The sequence below is a fragment of the Podarcis muralis genome, chromosome 8 (genome assembly GCF_964188315.1).
Source record: "Podarcis muralis chromosome 8, rPodMur119.hap1.1, whole genome shotgun sequence".
NCBI lineage: Eukaryota > Metazoa > Chordata > Lepidosauria > Squamata > Lacertidae > Podarcis > Podarcis muralis.
This window is the reverse complement of record NC_135662.1, coordinates 80,370,985-80,395,039: the sequence shown is the minus strand read 5'-3', so window position 1 is coordinate 80,395,039 and position 24,055 is coordinate 80,370,985. Positions and strand designations below refer to the sequence as shown.

The 24,055-nt window shown below is 42.5% G+C and overlaps 1 protein-coding gene across 2 annotated transcripts in view; it reads right to left on the bottom strand.

Annotated features, from left to right (window-relative positions):
* Positions 1-24,055, bottom strand: part of GABBR2 (gamma-aminobutyric acid type B receptor subunit 2) — a 292,240-nt gene that overhangs the window by 180,095 nt on the left and 88,090 nt on the right. For both annotated transcript variants that reach the window (XR_013394045.1, XM_077933377.1), the window contains exons 4-7: positions 11,023-11,124; positions 6,727-6,792; positions 4,768-4,968; positions 2,144-2,380 (exon numbers count right to left, since the gene is read on the bottom strand). Coding sequence is in view for 1 of the 2 variants with exons in the window: in XM_077933377.1 (XP_077789503.1) it covers positions 2,144-2,380; positions 4,768-4,968; positions 6,727-6,792; positions 11,023-11,124 (606 nt within the window). In the remaining variant the exon portion in view is untranslated. The remainder of the gene's footprint in view (positions 1-2,143; positions 2,381-4,767; positions 4,969-6,726; positions 6,793-11,022; positions 11,125-24,055) is intronic.

Below are 24,055 nucleotides of genomic sequence, written 5' to 3'. Positions count from 1 at the left end.
CCAATCAAAAGGTCAGCAGTTCGAATACATGCAATGGGGTGAGCTCCCGTTGCTCTGTCCCAGCTCCTGCCAACCTGGCAATTCAAAGGCATACCAGCGCAAGTAGATAAACAGGTACCACTGCGGCGGCAAAGTAAATGGCGTTTCCATCCACCAGAAGCGGTTTAGTCATGCTGGCATGACCCATAAAAGCTGTCTGTGGACAAATGCCAGCTCCCTCAGCCTGAAAGCAGAGATGAGCAGTCGAATTTGACCGGACTTAACCATCCAGGGGTCTTTTATCTTTTCCTAATTCATATATAATATTCCATATATGTAACTGCTGTAACTGCTTTTAGTGTTAAATGGCTTCTGAGACAGTTTATTGGAAATGGTTCATAAATAGAAATCAATAAATTGATAAATAAAAAACATACAAGTGATCCTTGTTCCCATGTAGTAATACAAAAAGAGCTCTTATGGATCAGACCAAAGGCTCATGTAGTCTAGCATTATACATTCACAGTGGCCAATCAGATGTTTCTTGGAAGCTTAAAAGCAGGGCATGGGTGCAACAGTATTAGTGATCCCCAGCAACTGGTATTTAAAGGGGGGATACCAGAGGTCATGTGTATCCATAATGAACAGCATCCACAGAAAGCCTTATTCTCCATGAGTTTGTACAATCCCCTTTCAGAGCTGTCTAAGTTGGCAGCCATTGTGACAACTAGCGCTAGTGAATTCCAGTCTAACTATGAGCTGCGCAGAAATCCTTATGATATGAACTGCAGCAGTTGCGCTGCATATCACCACTTTGCAGCTGGTGGCTGCCAGGAAGGGGGCAGAGATCCCTAGCACATATGGGTCTGCACATTATGGCTGGGATGAGGGTCATCTCCACACAAGGAGACCACATTCAACTGCTCCCCCGTCATTAATTTACCATATTTTTCGCTCTATAAGACGCACCAGACCACAAGACGCACCTAGTTTTTGGAGGAGGAAAACCAGAAAAAATATATTCTGAATCTCAGAAGCCAGAACAGCAAGAGGGATCGCTGTGCAGTCTTGCTGTTCTGGCTTATGGGATAGCTGTGCAGCCTGCATTTGCTCCATAAGACGCACACACATTTCCCCTTACTTTTTAGGAGGGAAAAAGTGAGTCTTATAGAGCAAAAAATAGGGTACATAGATTATTATTGAGCATGTGTTTATTCTGCCTTCTAAATGAAAGATGATCTCTGAGGGGCCTTACAAATTTGATGATCCAGCATATATTAAAACAATGAATGAAACAAACCCCACAGCCAAACCATAAAGACAGAAGTAGGAACTAGCAATGGCATTCCCTCATAGATGGTCCCAGAGACTGTCTTCAAAAGCACAAGGTGCTGAAATGCTAACAGACAGTGTGTGGACTGAAGTTCCCCTCAGAAGAGATATGATGTCTAAGCATAAGGAAGAAGAAAACCACTGATGTCTTCTTCCTCTCAGGTGGTGAGAGGAATTAAGAGACAACCAAGTCCAGTTTTATCACCTGTTGGTATACTCTCAGCAGACTCCCTGACGAACGTTGATTACATTTTGTTTATGTGTTTTTTTAAAAGTGCATTTATATAAACTTAGATGTACACCTCAAATACATAGTGCAGAATGGCTCTTAGTCTAATACATGGTTACTGCCAATTAGTTTGGAAAAAGCAATCACCTGAGTTGCAGCTGGAGAAAACGATTCCCTAATTATATATGCACCTTTTCAAACTGCAGTAAGACTAATCACAACCCTCTAGCTCTGATCACAGACTCACAGAATTGTAGAGTTGGAAAGGTCCACGGGAGTCATCTAATCCAACCCCCTGCCCAACGTGGGGTTAAAACCCACTACCCATCTATTCCCTAACTTTTTACAAAAGCCTAGGAGAAAATCCATACCCAGATACTCCCTAATACCCTGATTATCTTGACTGAGGGCAGATTTTCCCTGAAGGCCTTGCTGGAATAAACACCCACAAAGCAACTAAACTTTGATTCAGCACTCAAAATATTCTTTTCTGAAGTACTTTTCACAACAGACGCTTCTATTTCTAATAACCGGCAGCTGATATAGTGCCCAGGGAAGAGACTGCTACCAGACTTCAGTTTAAAATAATGAAGGCAGGCTTACCGTTACACCGAAGAAGCTGGTCTGATTCATTGCATCTAGGAAAATTTTTCCAAGTTCTTTGTTGGTGTAGTTAAAGTCCTCAATTTTTTGGTTTCTGTTGGTGGCATTGAGAATCTTCATTGCTTGCTGAAGTGTTTTGGCAATTACCCAAATTCCATCATAAGCAAAGCCATGGAACTTACTTGGCTCAACATTCCCTCGCCTTTGATCATACTCCTCTTCATACTGCTGTGGTGTCTGTGTAAAAGAATACAAGGCCAGTTCACTGATCAGCATGTTAAAATCTGTGCCCAAAACGTCAAAAGCCATGGAAGCCCTTAAGAGACCTGTGGAGCTCAAGAAATAATGAGAAGCATTTCAGGGCAGAAAAATATGTTTAAAGCATATTTAAAGCATGTGGTTTCCTGAAAACAATTCTGGGAACTGTAGTTTGTCCCTCACAGGGATAAAATACCCAGCACTCTTTCAAAGAAGCAACGTGCTTTGAATTTATGGTGTGGATGTAGACTTGCATTAAAAATGACTTGCCTAGACCTACCAAACTAAATTACTTGCACTTGGGTCCACTGAAATCAATAGGACAAGTTAGTAATGAAGGAAGTTAAAACGAAGTCTGGTTCCAAGCAATTATTCTTAAATCAGTTTTCTCCAAACTAATGATACCAAAGGCACACTCTTTTTTTCTGAATTAAAATGGGGCACATGCTTTATTTTGGCACCCAAAACATACTTTCAGAATGTAAATGGGTAACCGAGGGAACAACCTCATGCTTCTCAGTGGGCTACTGTGGTGGGGGTAGTTCTTGATTTGAAGGAGATAAACCCACGGCAGTAACTCATTCAGGTGCTCAATGGACACCCCTCCTCCATGGGCAGGCAATTCTGCAGGGTCTCTCCACCAGGAGTGATTGAATGGTCCAATCACGCCAACTCCAGAAATGGCACAACATTGCAAGAGCTCAAAATAATTGTTTGTGTTTACTAACAGAAAACGATTTAATAATATCCATGCACCATTGAGGTGCATATGTACATGCTTTTATAAACAAGAGTCAACATAATTTTTTTCTCTTCCTCTCCCTCTCTGCTTCAACCTTTGCAGCGCCTCTGATAGAACATTTTCCAAAAATTACACCTGCTGACTTAAGTTGCCTTGCCTTGCCCCTCCCCTCTGCCCATCTGAAGTGCAAAGGCTGTATGCTTGAATCTTTTCTAATTCCTGGGTCCAACAAGGTTCCAATTGCTGGAATGGCCAGGCCAGCCACTACTTAGGTAACATCCTAAGTATGGGTTGTTAAGGTAACAAAGGAAGTCGCTCTGTGCCAGAGGAGCAAATGAGCACCCCACTCCCTCAACTGCCTAGTAGTTAGAAAGACAAAAGGGAGAGAGTTGAGGTTGTTCCCTCGGTTACCCATTTACATTCTGAAAGTATGTTTTGGGTGCCAAAATAAAGCATGTGCCCCATTTTAATTCAGAAAAGGAGTGTGCCTTTGGTATCATTAGTTTGGAGAAAACTGATTTAAGAATAATTGCTTGGAACCAGATTTAGTTTGAACTTCCCTCATTACTAACTTGTCCTATTGATTTCAGTTAGAAGCTAGAAGCAAGCAGAAGCCAGGGAGAGACAGAGCCATGCCTGATTTCTGGTGGAATCCAAAGCTGTGGCTATGGGAGAAGCAAGACACTTTGGAGTGTTAATGCTGTGTGCCTCCCCAGTCCCACCCCGACCCCACCCACTGTAGGCTCAGGCTGCATCTATGTGTAAATAAACCATCTATCCTAAAGACACCAGAGTCTCAGCTGCCCCTCGTTCCAAGAAAACCGAACTCTGAGTAAGTGCCCGGAACTCCTGGCCTCTCTGAGAGTGGGGTGGTGTACAACAGTACTTTAAAGTGATGCATAATGCTAGAGGGTTTTTTGTGCTGGATAACTTTAATATTTGACAGGGGTTTTTCCCCCTCCCAAAAAGCACCCTGAAGCACTTTGGACATCGCTGCCTCAGTTTGAAGCACCTCATGGAGATCCTGCTTCCGTTCTGACAAGCCCTGAATCTGGCCAAAGCAGCCCTGCTGTGGTTCTTGATCCAAGAACCTTTTGCAAAATCCCATTAGAGGAACCATGCTCTACCCTTAAGCCCTGCTTTTGCGCTGCCACCTCAAGGTTTAAGACTGGGCTGTAAACCTACTATGACAAAAGTTTTTTGCATGCCTTTATATGCTCCAAATACGGGACGCGGGTGGCGCTGTGGGTAAAAGCCTCAGCGCCTAGGGCTTGCCGATCGAAAGGTCGGCGGTTCGAATCCCTGTGGCGGGGTGCGCTCCCGTTGCTCGGTCCCAGCGCCTGCCAACCTAGCAGTTCGAAAGCACCCCCAGGTGCAAGTAGATAAATAGGGACCGCTTACTAGCGGGAAGGTAAACGGCGTTTCCGTGTGCGGCTCTGGCTCACCAGAGCAGCGATGTCATGCTGGCCACGTGACCTGGAAGTCTCCGGACAGCGCTGGCCCCCGGCCTCTTGAGTGAGATGGGCGCACAACCCTAGAGTCTGTCAAGACTGGCCCGTACGGGCAGGGGTACCTTTACCTTTACCTTATATGCTCCAAATGGTAAAAAGGAAATCAAACTCACCCTTCCTGAAATGGTTTTGATCGGTTTTGAACTGAGAGGTTCAAAATCCACTCCAATGTATCCTTCCATGGCACCAAGAAGGTTCATGGTGAGACAGTGAGATGAGTTAAGCTTTGGAATAGCTTTTTCCCACCAGTGGGTCTGATACCACCCAGGAATGATCCACTGATATTTCGGGCCGAACATCTTTTCATTAAATGCCTACAGTGGAAACATAAAAGAGGGGAGAAAGAGTTACAACATATATAAAAAATCTTGTAGAGGTTTAAATAATCTCAGCTAGGGTAGCCGCTCCTTAAAAATAAACACCGTTCTTGGGGGGAAATGAACCTAAAGGAACACACACGTTTTAACAAGGGAGACCCTAAATATATACTTATACATAAATTAGAATCTGTACTGGATACACAAGAAGATGCCATCAACTGAGGACTGCTATAATACAAACAACTTCATAATTAATATGCCTAATGCAGAAGCATTAAGAGCTTCTATATATAGGCTTGATGGCCAAAAAGTAAACAAGAAGGAATGGTGCTCCAAAGTGAGAAAAAGAGCAGGACTGAAAGTTTGCTCCTTCTCAGTCACTCAAGCTGAGCCATATGGATAAAGATGGTTGTTAGTTGGGATCTGGAATACTCTCCCCTCCCACAGCATGTGATAGGGATTGTCTGGATGACAAGGAATGTTGGGAGGTACTATCTGGGGAACCACCTGGGGAAGCCTCAGAAGAGGGAGGCTCAGAGCCCGGGGAGTGGTGGTGGGACCCTGAGGACAGGTCCAAGGGTGAAGTGGGGTGGGAGGATGGTTGGATGCTGAAGAAGCTATAGTCTTTAGCAAACAAGATGATGTTGGGAAACTGTGTACGTGCAGCTACTCACACAGAGGCAATTAAAGTTTGGCAGACAGCCAGAAGGCAATCTGAAGGAGTAAGTCTGCCTGGTGATAACAGAGGCATGGAGACAGCCCCCTGATTGGTCAAGCTCTCTCAAGGGAGTGATTATTAATGGCCTACTAACTGGAATGTGTTAGTTCTGGAGTTCAGAGTTCAGTGGTTCAGTGTGTCAGTGACTGTAGGAGTTGTGAGTCGTGTATAAGAGAGCTAGCTAAAGATCCGTGTTCTGTTCCTGTAAATAGTCCACTGTATATAATAAACACCTAACTACAAGTTCCTGGTTCCTGCTTCGTCTATCCTGTCTGCAGCCAAGTTGCCAATTGCTTCCGTGGATTCTGCGTGCACTCTGCTAGGTCTGGCTAAGGTCCTGCAACTAGTCAGAAAGTTGCGAAACACCAAATAGGTTTTGCCAATAGAAGAGCCGGGTGCAAAAAGCAGTGCAGACTCTGCAGATGAAGCAGAGGAGGAAGCAGCAGAGTCTGCAGAAGCAGCCCAGGAGCTTGCCATCCCTACTGTACTAAGCTCCCCTCCCCCTTTGCCTCCGAGGACACAGAGGGCTATGCCTGCGGCAGAACAAAGAGCACAGTTCCCCCCAACATCGTAGTTTAAGGCTGCTTGGGAAACTTCTGGCTGAGGAGTCTCAGGGGGGAGAAGAGCGCAGAGGCCTTCAGTCCTGGCAACTTCTTAATGGGAGCAAGTCCGGCTGGGAAGCATTGCCAAGCTGTATGCTAAATAAAGAATTAAATACACTGAGTCTTGTATGCTGAGCTGCATCTGAGCCAGCGCTGAAAGCATGCCACCCTCTCTCCTGGCATGTGTAGTTGCATAGCTTCCTGCAAAATGGCCTGTCCGTTTATTTCTAGCTAAGGCCCTCTCAAAGTCTTCTGCCTTGTCCAAAAGCCAGCATGTCCTTTCGTCCATCAGCTGGGAAAATTTATTGCTTTCCCTTCAATTGTCAAGGTGGCATACATAGAGTTCCCAAGTTATCTCCCATCAGGGCATTGGCCAAACCCAAGTCTGCAGAGATCCCCTCTTTTTCTCCCTCTCTCTTTTTCTTTACTTACACAGCAGAATACTTTTGCCGCCATTTCCTCATTGAACTGGCCAAGGATAATTCGGACATCATTTCCCTGCAGAATACAATAAAAATTGACGTATTAGTGAAATCACCACCTTCTCCTCCTCTCACAGGTGTGAGATAATTAGTAATTATTTAATAATAATTAGTAATTATTTTTTATTGCCACCAGCTCAATACACAAGGCACCGTAAAAAGCCTGAAATGACTAGCTCATCAAGAAAGTTTAAACAGCCACGTGGGGCTGCTCCCATAAAATGGCCTTCAAGAGACACCTGAAAATAAAAAAAAAGTGAGGATAACTGCCGAATCTTTGCTGGAAGGGTATTTCACAACACAGGACTCACAACACTAAAAGCCTGACTTCTGGCAAAAGCCAATCAGGGTTCTGTAACATGGGGGGCAACCAACAGTGCTCTTTCAAATGAGTCCATTAATTAAGCTGAGGTCCAAAGGCTTAGGTGGTCCATACAGCATCCTTTATAATGCCTTATATTACTGAAATGCTCTTTGTTTATAGAAAAAATTAATTGGTGCTTCATATTTTACACCAACAAGCACCTCCTGGGTAGTCTAGGATTCAGATATCACTAGAAGTGGCACCATTTATTGAGGCAGAACCACAACTAACCAGCACTAGATTCGCTGCTGCTTAACCTGGACGGGGGCTGGGGAGCAATGAGTTTGGGGCTGTATGGCTGCACCAGTGGAGCAACCAGACTCAGCCCACCAGTGCGACAATGTGGACTACATATGTATGCTTTTCACTCGCAACAAAGGCACATTAGTCCTAGGTATAAATATTTTTAATCTCCCACCAAATCGCAATCCAGTTGGGATTCTAACCCAGTCAAGTCACAAGACTTAACAGGCGTCAGACCCTTGGAAAGATTTCAAAACCTTCAAAAGATGTTTCCATTATTGCTTCAATAATGTTTCAGAGGCACCAAGGCAATTCATGGGAAGAGGGCTTTAGGATTAGCTTTCTTGCTATCCCCACAGGGGATCAAATGCTTATCACAATTTTACTGATAAATCATTAATTTATTTATTTGTTAAAACTATTAATAATCTGTCCTTCACTGGGAGATGCTAGGCAGCAGATACACACAAACCAAACCCAAAATTCAACAGTAAAATAAAAATACTGTAAAAAAACAAAATACAGAATTCAGTTACAACTAAAAACCAGCAGCAGAAACAAAAATTCAGCTACCCAATGCACATCCCCTCTCGCAGATAGGCTAGGCAAAGAGGTGTGACTTCACCTGCCAAGGAAAATGGCACCAATGTCATGGTAAGAAACACCTCAGAGGGGAGGAGATAGTGAAACTGAATAGGCCAAAGATACAGAAAGGGCAAAATGAAAATATTTTGAAATGTCAAGACATTGCTGAGTGCGAAAGTATCTTTGCACTGCTTTTGGGGGGGTGTTTTTTAGAGATTAATTGTTCCTCATGTGGATAGTGTGCAAAGCACCCATCCTTTATTTTACTAAACTTTTTTTTTTTTAATTATCAAAATGTTTCAAAAATGGCTGCAGGCACAAGGGAGTGGAAAACACTGACACGGTGCAGGGGCTGCCATCAAAATGATCGCTTCTGTATTTTCATCAGTGCTGGCTATCCTTCTTGGGGATTAGTCTCATTTTTCTAGGAGATAGCTTGGGGGAAACTCCTCATAACAAATTTCAGCAGAGACCAAGGCAAGAGACCAAAAATTAAAGTGCAAAGGGTAACGACAGCTCAATAACAATGTCTCAAGATCTCTAGAAAGCTTCAAGCAATGGTTTTGTTTTCTTTGTAATAGTACTGCCATCACCATCTTTTTGCTGCCCATTGCAGCTTTTGTGTGCCAGCACCCACGACACTTTTATCAAGATTTGAGTACCAGTACCTCAATTTTTACTAAAGGAAGTCCTGGCTTCAAGGTATACACACACAAAAAGGTGGCAGTCTTTGGTTTCCATTGTTAAATTTGTCCATCCATTACCTGTGCAAATTAAGTTCAGGGCGCTTGATTAGAAAGTAAAAATAATAATAATAAAAATCAAGATATCAAGGACTGAATTTTTGACCCGAGAATGAATTACTTTAAAAAATCACTCCGCATGGTCACTGAAAAACATGCATTTCATCAGATTTTTGAGAAGCACACCCTGCCCCTAATGCATTAATGTCTGGCTTTGCTGAGGAGACCAGAATATAAAAAGATAGAAAGATGGGCATTAAGAATTTAGATGTGTATGCCCTACTTTTTATCTGCAGCAATTCACACAGAAGGTATGAAGTGTCAATCAACTGGAATAGCATCTGCTTCCTAGCAGGGAACCTTTATCTCCAACTACTTTTGGTCAGTCCTGAAGGGCTAATGTAATAAACATGAAAATTATAATCTACTGTTCAGCATCTAGGCAGCATACATCATAAAGAGAGATAATGGCAGAGATGTGGGCAAGACCCAACAGCAGAGCGAAAATCTCACGCACAGAAGGCTGCATTCAACTAAAGCAAATAACATAAGTTCATTTATTTCCAGTGGCTTTACTCTGATTATTAGTTAGTTGGATACTAGAGGGGGGGGAAAACATTAATAAAGTTAACAAATCACACAAGTGCAATCACCCATGTTTAGTTTTCTCGTGCAAAGGGGGATTTTACTGTTGCTTCTTGTGGAAAGGGGGAAATAGTTCGCACACTGGTACGTGGGTCAAAGTCCACATGCGTTCACCGCTAGGCTCATCTTGCCCCCACATGTGCGTCGGTCCAGTATACCTGAAGGAGCGTCTCCACCCCCATCATTCTGCCCGGACGCTGAGGTCCAGCGCCGAGGGCCTTCTGGCAGTTCCCTCATTGCGAGAAGCAAAGCTACAGGGAACCAGGCAGAGGGCCTTTTCGGTAGTGGCGCCCGCCCTGTGGAACGCCCTTCCAGCAGATGTCAAAGCGATAAACAACTACCTGACATTCAGAAGACATCTTAAGGCAGCCCTGTTCAGGGAAGTTTTTAACGTGTGATTTTATTGTATTTTTGGTTTTTATGGAAGCCGCCCAGAGTGGCTGGGGAGGCCCAGCCAGATGGGCGGGGTATAAATAATAAATTATTATTATTATTATTATTATATGTTGGATACATATTGTCACACACAGAGAATCATAGAATTGGAAGGGACCACAAGTCCAGCCCCCTGCAAAGCATGAACCCACAACCCTGAAACTAAAAGTCTCATGCTTTACCGACTAAGCCACTTACCGTATTTTTCGCTCTATGAGACACACCCGACCAAAGTTTTAGAGGAGGAGAACAAGAAAAAAAATATTCTCTCCCTCTCTGCACAGCGCCCCTTCAGCGAAGCAGCAGGAGAAGCGGAGCCCCTTCCATTTCTCCTCCCGCTTCGCTGAAGGGGCACTGCGGAGAGAGGGAAAGCTGCACAGTGCCTCTCCAGCGAAGCGAAGCCAGGAGAGCAAGAGAGGTCAGTGCGCACCGATCCCTCTGGCTCTCCTGGCTTCAGGGATAGCCGCCATTAAGGCTCCGGAGCGCAGTGGGGGCGCTCCTGCTGCGCTTCGGAGGCTTCGCATTGCTTTCGCTGAAGCCATGGAGCCTGCATTCGCTCCATAAGACGCACACACATTTCCCCTTACTTTGTAGGAGGGGGAAAGTGTGTCTTATAGAGCAAAAAAACACGGTACTTTATAAGGTAGAACCAGCTCATGTTTCTGGCACATGTGTTTATATGTTAAGCCAATACCATAAAGCAAGGACCAATGAGTTTCCCACTTTCACCAAAAATGTGAAATTTATCAATGAACTCATCGATATTTCCCTCCCTTAGTTAGCAGCAGGAGCCCTATGCCTAAATGGCACTCTATATTACAAATGACTAACTTAGTTCTATTAATTTTAGCAGGTCTTCTTTGTGGAAGACCAGCATTAGATACATCCCTATTTTTTTCCTATTTGACACTCAGTTGGTAACTTAGATGAACACTTTTAGAAAGAACGTACCTAAGGGTGAGAGACTGCAGCATTCACAGCTTTTCTACTTTGCTCCATCTGACTCTGCTAGTGCATTTTAAAATGAGCCACAACTGCTTTTAACACATCCAGTATTATATTACCTCCAATATTAATTCTTGCACCATTACAACACAGCATCCTATACAATACGATTTACTTCTTTATTACAAACAGCACTGCATGGATAATTTATCAGCAAAATGCCAATTCTATTGCCAATGATTATTTTCTTTTCTACTGCCCGGTTTGCTTCAATGGCTGCACCCACCTTGAGTTTTTTGACACTTGTGCAGGGATCATTAGAGAAACTCTCTGTGTCTGAGATTTCAATATCTTCCCCATACAGGACACCAGTCAGATCATTCCGTACCTGTTGCAGGTTGGGGGGAAAAGGCAAAAATGAATTCATTGGTACCCACCACTGAAAACGCCACTGTCTCGCAACACCATAGCATGATTCAAACAAATGCCAAGTTAGTCACCCTTCCGTACAGGTGTTATCAGTGGCGTAGCGTGGGGGGTGCAGGGGGTGCCGGCCGCACCGGGCGCAACATCTGGGGTTAGGGCAAATCCACAGGTTAGGGGGCGCAAATCCACGGGTTAGGGGGCGCAAATCCATGGGTTAGGGGGCGCAAATTACTTGCCTTGCCCCGGGTGCTGACAACCCACGCTACGCCACTGGGTGTTATATTAAATCATATGGAGTGTGGGAGTGGGGATTTCCTGACAAGCATTCCAGGTTTGAGACTGTAATATCTGCTACACTGAAAATAACATGCTATACTGTTACAGACAAGCCAGTCCATTCAAGAAAGCAGCTCCTCTTCAATCTGCAAGACCCTGATTGACTCCTAAAACCTAAACACAATTCTTGAACCCCTGAAATGCAACATGAAGCTGGATCTTACAATGTGAACATTCTTTCTAAAGTTTCCTCACATTTTCTAATACATCCAAACGGATGCCAATACTTCCTTTTCTGTGGTATTCATGTATAGCACCATGAGCAATCTTCTCACTAAATACACAGATGCATTCTTTTTAAATTAGCAACAATAATAGAATAAACTGGAAGTCAAAGAGGGTATAAACTACTTGTAATGGTGCAGTTCAAGCCTTGCGACTCAAAACAGTGAATGTATTTATTTATTTTATAAAAGCACAGAATCACAACAGAAGAAATAAAATAATTTGTATTGTTCAGAAATTTCATTATACAATCTCACACACACCATGTTTATATAAATGTAGGTAGTGTCTCTTCTCTTAAACACAAAAGCAGAAAGAAATGCACTTTGCACCCTGTTAGCTGACATTTGATGGAAGTTGATATTGACATGTGAACCCTGACCATCTCAGGGAAAAAATTTGAATGTCCAAAAACCTCAGATGTAAGCCAGTGAATGTTAATAATAATAATAATATCAGTATTCACTTGGATGTCTGGAAACAGTGAAATATACCGCTGTTTGGGGCCATTCACAAAATTTCTCTGGGATTATTAGCACCCAAACATCAATACAGTGGTACCTCAGGCTACATACACTTCAGGTTACAGACGCTTCAGGTTACAGACTCCGCTAACCCAGAAATAGTGCTTCAGGTTAAGAACTTTGCTTCAGGATGAGAACAGAAATCGTGCTCCAGCAGCGCGGCGGCAGCTGGAGGCCACATTAGCTAAAGTGGTGCTTCAGGTTAAGAACAGTTTCAGGTTAAGTTCGGACCTCTGGAACGAATTAAGTACTTAACCTGAGGTACCACTGTATTGAATTTCTGAGACCCACTTTCTCCAGGGTCCCAATTCCATGACATGACTCCCAATCTAACAGCAGTGAATAAAACCTCTATTTTCCTGTCAACATGCAAGAAGGGCAATCAGGAGCTTTGACAATCAACAGGAGAATAACCAACCCTCCCTTTCAAAGAACTTACTGCCATATTCACCTGAGATTTATACCGTACTGTATCCCAAAAGTTCCCACATAAACAAAACCACCTTATAGTCCAAGGTATGGCAATGCCACACTTTTATTACTAGGGAAGCAGCAGCAGGAAAAAACTAATTAATTTGTTGGAATGCTCTGCAATGCAAAAGAAGTATTTCCATCATTTCCTCAATAAAGGATCAAAGACTCAGCTTTGGAACAAAAGGAAAATTAAGTCCACAGTCAACCAGCTAGACAGTAAAGATGTTATGTGTTCTGAAAACAATGGCAAGAAAATTGGAGACAGAAGCATTTGCAAAATGCAGAATGAGCAAAGAGCAGCTGCTAGAGCTTTGACAAACTGGACAGAATCAAAATAATATTTTGAAGAAAAGGGACAGGACAAGACAAGAAGTGAGAGGCCATAAACGCAAGTATCAGTTCTAATATTTTTTTTTCATTCTAAAAACATTCTAGCGTAGAGGGCCATGGCATACCAGCCTCCGCTGCAATGTCAAGTGCTTCTTGGAAAACAAGCGAATGTCTGCTTAGCTAACATGCCCACAATAGTACAATCTGTGCACAGCTCTGTTCCAGTATTTCCACTGTTGCAGAATCAGTTCTATTCATCACTACTGAAATCTGGTCTCCAGCTCACACTGGATCCAAAAAGCTGCAAAATGACATTAGCATACAATGGCAAATTCATGATAGGCCCTGCCGCCACTGCCACCCCTACAAAACTGACAGGGAGCTTTCTGGCACCACTCTCTAAGCGACTACCAGAAAGTCAGCCTAAAAACAGGAAAACAGCCTCAAAACACACCCTTGTCCATTGTGAGGATTTTGAGCTATGGAACAATCTGCTCCCCCAGGCATGCTAGTTCATCCAACCACAACTTCTGAATGCGTATTTTTCAGGTAACTGGTGCTCAGAATCAATGTGTGACCCATCAAAGCACTGTAACACCTGGGAAATAAGGATGCCTGGAAGTTGTTTTCATGATCCTCACAGTATTGTTGGGTTTGGGCTTAGGTTGGAAGGCTCTGATGCTGGAGGAGGAGGAGGAGGAGGAGGAGGAGGAGGAGGAGGAGGAGGAAGAAACAGAAGGGAGATGGTGGGAACCTAGGTTGGAGCTGGGTGCACCTCCCTCTTCAACCCCCAAATTCAGCTGCTTTGGAAGGGGAAGATGGGTTGTCGCCTCTCCCCTCTGTCCTTTCTGTGGAGCAGAGACCTCAGTGGAGGCTGGGAAGAGCTTTGATCAGTTGAGGAGGGAAGGTGAACAGAAGAAGGCCATGACTAAACAAGAGCCAAAACAGGAGGGTGCAGCCTTGTCCCTTACAACTAGGTGCTGCCTTCACAGATGGGAGAGCACACATGCAATCTTGACATTCCCAAAAGGCAAGAGAGTATATCACAAGTGAACATGCCCTGTCTTTAAAAGCTGGTGGAAGGGGTGGTGAAACTTCTTGGGACATCTTCATTGCTTCCATCTGTTTCTGAACTTCTTACTCTTCTCCAGAACGCTTGTATCATGACTCCTCCTGCCCTGTTACTTGCCTGATTAAGAACGTTTCTGACTTACAAGGGAGAGCCTCTGTCTGTGTGCTTTGGGTAGGAGATAGGACATCCTACCATAGCTGGAGAAGTGTCCCTTATTGTGAGAGATGAAAATAGCAGCTTCTCCTCCAACACCAAATAGTTCTAAAGCCTTACGTGCTCTTTTCAAACGAAAGTTCCAGATAGTCACCACAAAGAGGGTTCAGGTTTTGCTAACTTCAGGATAGTCATTAACCACCTTATCTCTTACGTGGTTTCTCAATTAAAAGTATTTATCAGTTATTATTAATTCAGTTTTGTGTGCCATATATATATATATATATATATATATATATATATGCAGGTTTTGCAGGTTATGCAGGTTTACGAAAGCAAATATATATATATATATATATATATATATATATATATATATCATATTTTTCGCTCTATAAGACGCACCAGACCACAAGACGCACCTAGTTTTTGGAGGAGGAAAACAAGAAAAAAATATTCTGAATCTCAGAAGCCAGAATAGCAAGAGGGATCGCTGCGCATTGAAAGCAGCAATCCCTCTTGCTGTTCTGGCTTCTGGGATAGCTGCGCAGCCTGCATTCACTCTATAAGACGCACACGCATTTCCCCTTACTTTTTAGGAGGGGAAAAGTGAGTCTTATAGAGCAAAAAATACGGTATATATGCACGCACGCCAGCCTAGCAGGACCATCATTTCTGCACCTAGTAAGCTTGCCAAAGGGGCATGGCTCTAATAGACGTTACATAAGTATAATGAATGGTGATAAAATGGCTCACTTGTTGATAACTTGCTAGTAATTAGCCTACATTAGCAACACTAATGATTCCATATGAAAGCTAAAGCATTTCTCCAACAGCTAATGTTTATACTGCTAGTTCTAAGCTAAAATCCACAATTCCAATAACATTTCTTGTTTCATCATATTATCAGTGACTCCCCAGTGAACCAAAGCTGCATGTAAGTACTGCTAGATAAATCATTTGTTGCTGGAGTATATATATATATAGAGAGAGAGAGAGATGTATGTATGAATGGCGGGGGGAGGGCATAATCCCACCAGATGTTGATCATCAGAGATTCATAATGAATGAGAACTGGACAGAGCAGATGGCTCATACAATCATAAATTTGCTGAGGTTTTCTCCATTAATGATTCCTATGCAAAGTTATTTTCTTTAAAAAAGAAAGAAAGAAATGTTTTCTGCCAGATTCCTCAATTTTATTGAAGGAATAAATCTAAAACAATGACTCTTTAAAAATGTATACACATCTGAGAGGAAGGGATTATAGCTTCTGGGATTAATAAAGAAGTATGTCAGTAGGAAGAGTGCTTTGAATCTAAAATTGTAAGCAAGCAAATTTGTATTTTTGGGCATGTGACTTTCTATAATTACAGTGCATGATAAAGGCCTAGAACTATAAGCACTGTCTATTGTCTATACGCAAAGAGCTAAGATATAAAAATAGAAATGCTGGATCAGATTTTTTACTTTATTACAAAAAGAGAGGCACTGACGTCAACAGGATTGCAAAGTAGTGACACAGAATGGCACAGTCGTTGGGCATAGACCCAGGGTGGCAGAGAACAAAGTGGTGCCCCACATGGGAAAGAATGTATAGAGACTGAATTAACTAATTTTTATTTTAAAAGGAATCTTAGTTCATCAGTATCAATACAGCACAAAGCCAGACATAGACGTTCTAAGTACAGGGATCAGTTATGAGCTTGGTATTATTCTTTTTATCTGACAAAAAGAGTCTTTGAAGTTTTTTTATCTGTTAACATCTTTGAAGTTCAGTGTTCTATTTAAAGAACAACCTGTAAACCAGGCACATAAAAAATAAAAAAATAATCCAGAGAGTTAATGATTCCAATGTGTGGAGCAAACAGAACACAGTGAAAACGGCTTTTGCTTTCACTGCCATTCTTGAAATTAAAATAAGCTGTCATTTGGGGATCCAAACAATGGTGTCTCTGCTTAAACTATACACCGCATGATCCATTATCGACATCCAAGTCCTACAATACAATGATAGTTACTCTGTTCTGCAAGGAGGAAGGTGGGAAAGTAAACGGTGTTGCCGTGCACTGCTCTGGTTCGCCAGAAGCAGCTTAGTCATGCTGGCCACATGACCCGGAAGCTGTATGCCGGCTCCCTCAGCCAATAAAGCGAGATGAGCGCCACAACCCCAGAGTCGGTCACGACTGGACCTAATGGTCAGGGGTCCCTTTACCTTTACCTTACTTTGTTTAATATGGCTCTGCTTTTGAAAATATCCCGGAAACTTTGGCTATATCAGCCATATCTCACTAGTTCGTAAAGAGCTTCAATGCTCACCACCCCATTTCTGGGCACAATCAGAATTGCTGGTGCTCACCTGTAAAGCCCTAAATGGTTAACAATTCTTTTGTATTTTATTCTGTTACCCACTTTGACTTTAGGAAAAGTGGGATGGAAATACATAAACAAACAAAAGAAAGAACCACACCTCCTGGCAACTCTCCTCGCAAGGCAGAAAGGAAAGGTTTAGGTTTTTTAAAATGGGGAACATTCTGTAGAATACAATGCTTGTAAAGGAACAATGAGATCTACACAAAACGAATAAGAAGCTGGGGTGCTGGCACGTAAGAATTAGAAATGGTTCAAAGAAACTTCTATGTCAAGCACTGGAGGGAAGCCAAGCATACAGAGCAGACAAAGACATGCTTCAGGAATGCTATAATGAAAAAACCCTTCATAAACGCAAAACTATAATTAGACACCCAAAAAGGGAATTTGAAGAGCAGCTTCTTAGACAAAAGGAAAAATGTAAAGTACCTAAAGAAGCAGGAAGTCTGCAGAGTCAAGACTGATTCATTCACCACCAGAGCAGCACGGGGGCTGTTTCCATGTGTCTAGATCCTCATGGTATTCCGGCCTCATCTTTAGGAGGATACCAGAATACAGAGCAATCACCATCACTTTCTTACTCACTCTTGAATAGCACAGGGTTCTCTTGGCTTTTATTTACCTTAATTGTTAAATGACGGGGCTTTTTAAAGGGGCATTGATGACTAGAAGCTGCTTGCTTAAATGTGCATTGAAGGCTTTCGGTGATTGGTGTCAAAAAGCTACCACTTCCCTGCGGGAAGGAAACAGTCCTGGAAGCTGGAATGTAGTCCACAAAACAGAAGCAAGACTTGAGTTCTGCAAGTGGCGAACAAGCAGGGTATCCAGCCGGAAGGGATGTTGGCTCTATGTGTGAGCCAAATAATGAGGTAAATTAGGGTGAGTGAGGCACCTTTCCTGAGTGTCAAGGTATGCTTTCAATGTCAGTGATACCAAGCTGGATTGGAGACCCCACAAAGTCATAGAGTGCTCTGTTTCTGTACTTATCTGTGCGCCAATATAACATGTTTTTCTATATAATACTTCTGGGTAGAATTCAACATTGCGCTAATACAATTGCTCCATCAGTGCAAGCATTTCTGCTTGTTGGACAGAATGATCGGCCCACTCTCCCCTCACGCCCTGTTCTGCGGTGTTCTGCGGTGTTCTGCGGTGTTCTCCCAACCTGCCAGAGGAGACTTGGGGAAAGAGATGGAGGAGGGTGCAGGGAAGGAAGGGAGGAGAAACCCTGTTTTGCTAGCAGAAAACCTGGCAGCTGGTGCTAGCACACCTGCTGAACTTCCACCACCAGAGGGTGGCATGGGTGGGCTGGCTCTGGTGTGTCCCTTAGAGTCTTCTGCACAAGGAAATTGGAAATACAATTTTTATGGAAATACCATAAAAAGCTACCTCCTGAAAGCCCTGCTTCCCAGGGAGCTGCCAAACAGTATGGAGCTGAACCTCAGAGGAACTGGTGGACCATTTAGGTAGAAAATTAGGATTCGGGTTGTTGCTGGTGATTAAAAAAACTAATATTTCATTACAGAACACGTTGCAGATTTACTAACATTTGAACTGTTATTTAAAGGAATAAATCTAAGAAGCTGTGGCAAATTAACATACGAATAGTTATTTCCAGGTAGAACATGTAAATCTAGATTTATTTATTTTTTTAAAGAAACCAACAGTACTTCAGTGACCATGCTCTAAAGCAGCGATGACAGGCTGGATCTAGCTACACCTTTTCAATTTCCCACCATGGCCCAGACCAATTCTAGGTTGGGAGCACTACAGGAAATTAAAAGATTGGGTAGATGTAGCTGCTTGGGACAGAGAGAAATATTAAGGGGACCCAAGGCAGGCACCAGCCATGGGCCCTGCTGACAGTTGCCAGGTCCTGATGCTGACCCTGATTTCATACAGCAAGCTGGAGCCTTAGAGTCATAAAATCAGAGTTGGAAGGTACCCTGAGGATCTAGTCCAAACCCCTGTAATGCAGAAATATGCTGCTGTCCCATATGGGGATCGAACCTGCAACCTGGACGTTATCAGGACCACACTCTAATCAACTTGAGCTATAAAGGGGATTCACTTGATAGAAAGAAGACTAAGACTACAATAGAACGTTCTTCCACTGCAGCAACAGGTTCATTCTTGAACGAGCACCTCAGTGAGTACTTACTCATAAGTAATTTGAAATATATATATACATATATATATATTTGTCCAGTAGCACCTTAGAGACCAACTAAGTTTCTTCTTGGTATGAGCTTTCGTGTGCATGCACACTTCTTCAGATACACTGAAACAGGAGTCACCAGACCTTCATATATAGTGAGAGGGTGGGGAGGGGTATTACTCAGAAGGGTGGTGGGAATGGGTGATTGGCCGATAGGTGTTCAGGTTTCTCTGAGAAACGAGTAGGAGAACACTTCAAACTCCCAGGACATTCTATACAAGATCTCAAAGTAGCTGTCATATTAAAAAAGAATTTCAGAAATAGACTGGAAAGAGAAGTTGCTGAATTGCAACTTATTACCAAACTTAAAACCACGGAGAGACCTGGTCTGAATAGAGACATTGGATTCTTATCTCATTATACATGATAAAGCTATTTTTCGCCATCTCATCCCTTGCTTTTTCCTGTAAGACCAATTGCAGTCGTCAACAGGTTTACCACACCTATCAGCTACTGGACAATTTTTTTTATTCTTTTTATATATTTCTACTGCGTCAGACCAACACAGCTACCTACCTGAAATAAGTAATTCGGTTGCTGCTCTTTTTAATATATATAGACTGCATGCAAGCTGAAGGTGGCAAAAGAACATACAAAACGGGAGTCTGCCTCTCTTTGTCCAGGAAAGAAAACATGCCAGTATGGCCACAACACAAAGCCTGACTTGATTAGATTAGACTAATTAAAAAAGAAAACAAATAAATGTGAACAACTTGACAGCATCTAACTTGCATTATGCCTTCAACTGAAAACACTGGGACACTAAATTCTGAGGGTTTTTTCCTTTTCTTTTTGACGCAATGAGAGGTTAGGCTTTAAAAGAACAGAAGCAGCAAGAGACAAAAGAAAAATAAATCGTTTGACTTCCATTTTAATACGTCCAACATAATTTATTATTTTTTAGACTTTCATTTTCTTGATTATTGCAGTAATCCATCCAGTTGTCTAATAATACTGAAATCAATGAGACTTCATCATTTAACTGCGCAATCAAGACCCGCTGCATTCAATGAAACTTAAACATGGTCTCTCTCTCTCTCTCTCTCTCTCTCTCTCTCTCTCTCTCTCTCTCTCTCTTTTTCCCCCCTCTCATTCATATTGGCTAAAAAGCGCTAGTCCAGAGGCTGCATTTCCCCCCCCCCTTCCTTTTGCATTTTATTCTATTATAATAAAAATGTAATAAAACACAACATATAAGAAATAAAAGAAGAAATGCAAACGTAGCTAAAAACCACACAGCAACTAGCACAGTTCCTTTCAATTGCTACAACGGGCAGAAAAACCATTAAGTGGTCCTCCAAGACCCTAAGAAATTTCCACGTGGTCCATAAGGGAAAGAAATTTGAAAACCTCCGCTCTAGTAAATTCAACGGCATTAGCTCAGTTGAGGGACTGAACTCTAGAATTGCAAGAAGTTGAATGTACTTGGTATTATATCAGAGGTGGCTAACTCTGGGCCCCACAATCAAATTTTTCTCCCTCACCTAGACACCCTCCCCTTTGTGTGGCCCCCAGAAGGTTGAACGTGTCCCTCAGTGTAAAAAAGGAAAAGGAAAAGTTGGTCAGCTTGTATTATATAGAAAGTTAGATTAAAGAGGCTAAGGCTACAGTTCTACCCTGACACACCTATTGAATTCAATAGGACTTGCTTCTGATTAGACAGGGTTAGGATTAAGCTATAACTGAGCTATGGCTTCTTAGAGCCAAGTCACCTTATTTTGAGCTTGGTTTCCAGAAAACCTGAGTAAATTCTGCTTTTTCAAGTGTTTTGCATGTTTCCTGGAATGCACTATAAACTCTCACTGACCCTGTCAACACATAACACCTCTGGCTCAGAGATCTGCGGTTGTTGCTGTTTTCTAACCGGGCCAAGTTCAGTGTGTTATTGTCAGACAGATCATGCTGCAAGGCTGCAACGCACTTACCTGAGAGTAAGCCCCACTGAGTACTGGCAAACATACCTCAGAGTAAACATGTATAAGACTGCACTGCACATTACATTGACAAATGGCAATTTTTCAAGCCGTATTTTTTTTTGGTGGCGGGGGGGGGGGGGGGATAGATGAGAACCCTACCCAGACTTTCTCACCATAAATTGAGGCCAACTCCTGAATATAATATCTCAACACTTTCATATTTCACACCCTATTAATGACTAAATGCCATTGTATCTTATAAAACAAACATTGAGGCATTACATTACAGTACAGTACTTTAGAAATATTTACTTTGGGTCATATGAAGAACATATTATCACTGTATGCCACTAACTCTTTAAAGCTGTATACCACATATTTGATTTGCATTATTCTCTAATACGAGATTTACAAAAAAGGGGGGTTAAATTCCAATAATCCGGCCTGATTTAAAGAATGCTTACAATTAAGGCCTGAATAATTAAGATAGGACATGTTGCAATAGACCATAGTTGTGGTTCGAGGACCCCATCCCCGCGTAGTGGAATGAAAACACACGGACACGTGATATAAGGTTAATGGGCAAGAAAAGGCCACAACTTTACTGATTACAGCAAGTGAAAAGGCATTGGCTTAGGCATTGGATCACATCAGTTGACTCCACCCACTCGGAGAGGGGTGAGTCAGAAAGGGGGTTTATTCACCAGTAGGTGGAGCCTGTTGATGCTAATCCAACCATAAGCTCTCCCCTTCCAAGGCACCTGGTTGGGTGCTTGCCCGTGGGCGTGGTGCGCGAGCCAGGTGAGTGAGAGGCAGGGGGGCTGACGCCCCCTGCTTGAGGCGGAGATCGGCTCCTGCCCACAACCCCTCCCCTCTTTTGCAGGAGGAGAGTCTCTGTCAACATTTCCCTTTTTTTAAGGGAAATTCCCTGATTCCGAATAGGATTCCACACAAGAAAAGGGGAAAAGTTGACAGCTATGCAATAGACATGCACAATGCTGAGGTTAAAATATGATACAGAAAACAGAAATATACACAAAAAGTTGGCAAAGGTATCCATTAATATGCATGTTTATAACTTTCTCAACAGCTTGATTCATGTCATTTCAATCATACATACTATGCTTTATATTTAGGACAAGATGAAGCTATAGAGTTTGCACATTTTAAAATAAGTTTCAATTTTTGAAAATGAAAGAAAATCTTAGCTGACATATATACTACACTGAGTGGTAGTGGCTCCCAATATCTCAAGCAAGGGTCTTTTCCATACTCTTAAGCAGAAAGACACATAACAGGGATGCAATGCATATGTTCTATCTACCGTTAGTGAAAATTTATGGTTCATTTATTTTTTACCAGTCTAAATGCTTTTTAAAAAAACTTTATTGTTAAGTAGAACTTTGCTATTGCAAGTACAGTGGTGCCTCGCAAGACAAAATTAATTCGTTCCGCGAGTTTTGTCGTCTTGCGAAGCACGGTGTCGGGAAAGTTTTGGAAAAGCTTCAAAAATCACCAAAGTCTTTAAAAACCTCAAAAAAGGCTACCACACTACGTTCTATGAGTTGCTCCTCAAAGTCAAGTCGCAACTGTATTAACGGTGTTAAGAAAAAGGAAACAAACTTGCAAGACGTTTCCATCTTGCGAAGCAAGCCCATAGGGAAAATCGTCTTGCGAAGCAGCTCAAAAAACAAAAAACCCTTTCGTCTAGCGAGTTTTTTGTCTTGCGAGGCATTCGTCTTGCGAGGTACCACTGTAAATAAATGACTTCCTGGTCATTTTAGTTTCATGACAATAACACAATTCTGTTAAAATAAAACATAAAAATAGTAAGTTGTTCCACATGCATGAGCAGACACAGTTCCCAGGGTTCCCTGGAGAAAGAAAATAAGTATGAAAGCAGTTTATGTCTGTGTTGTAGATGTCTCTTAATGTCTTTAAAGACATTAAGGTGGCCACCCTAATCACCTTTTCTACTAAGTATGGACCAATGGGGCTTAATTCTAAGTAAGCATTTTTAAGATCAGGTGGTAAGGTGAAAAGGTGAAGCACGGAAGTAAGCTTTTAATTACAAACAAAGTTTGCTCCTGCCAATTAGTGTAATATCCAATGCAAGTGCTTTCAAGCTTGGATCAATTCTGCTTTTTTTCAATATGTGTTGATTCTCCCTGAGCGAGGCTGATTAGCGGTCAAGTACAGAGAACTAATTTTGTTCCATGTTATTCTTGCCTACAGTTTGGCTCTTGTTCAGTTTCAGCGAGACCATTATTTAAAATAGGCACAAATTGCAATCTACTTCATTGAGGTGGTGTTTAATTTAAGACAGGCTATAAAAAGAGTTGGTTTAATCAACATAAGAATGGCTATTATCAACATTTTTAGACTAGATTCCTGTTGTGTTAACTGAAGAGTAGTTCGAACCACACCCTTGCAAAATCTCAATGTTCCTCCTGTTCAAGCAGGCTTTGTTGTTGTTTAGTCGTGTCCAACTCTTCGTGACCCCATGGACCAGAGCACGCCAGGCACTCCTGTCTTCCACTGCCTCCCGCAGTTTGGTCAAACTCATGCTGGTAGCTTCAAGAACACTATCCAACCATCTCGTCCTCTGTCGTCCCCTTCTCCTTGTGCCCTCCATCTTTCCCAACACCAGGGTCTTTTCCAGGGAGTCTTCTCTTCTCATGAGGTGGCCAAAGTATTGGAGCCTCAGCTTCAGGATCTGTCCTTCCAGTGAGCACTCAGGGCTGATTTCCTTAAGAATGGATAGGTTTGATCTTCTTGCAGTCCATGGGACTCTCAAGAGTCTCCTCCAGCACCATAATTCAAAAGCATCAATTCTTCAGTGATCAGCCTTCTTTATGGTCCAGCTCTCACTTCCATACATCACTACTGGGAAAACCATAGCTTTAACTATACGGACCTTTGTTGGCAAGGTGATGTCTCTGCTTTTTATGATGCTGTCTAGGTTTGTCATCGCTTTTCTCCCAAGAAGAAGCATCTTTTCATTTCATGGCTGCTGTCACCATCTGCAGTGATCATGGAGCCCAAGAAAGTAAATCTTCAAGCAGGCTAGAGGATACTATTATAGCAGAGATCATGTGACACAGCGTGACAACTGGTCTGCTAAAGCTATTAACTCTAGCATGGTTCCTCAGACTGAACAGTACATCCCTGAGGCACAGACCAAGGTGCTTTCCCATTGAGCATCATAACATGTCTGCTTGACCACCTCTTTGTTTCCAGAAAACCAGACCTGACAGCAATACATGTGAAATAGT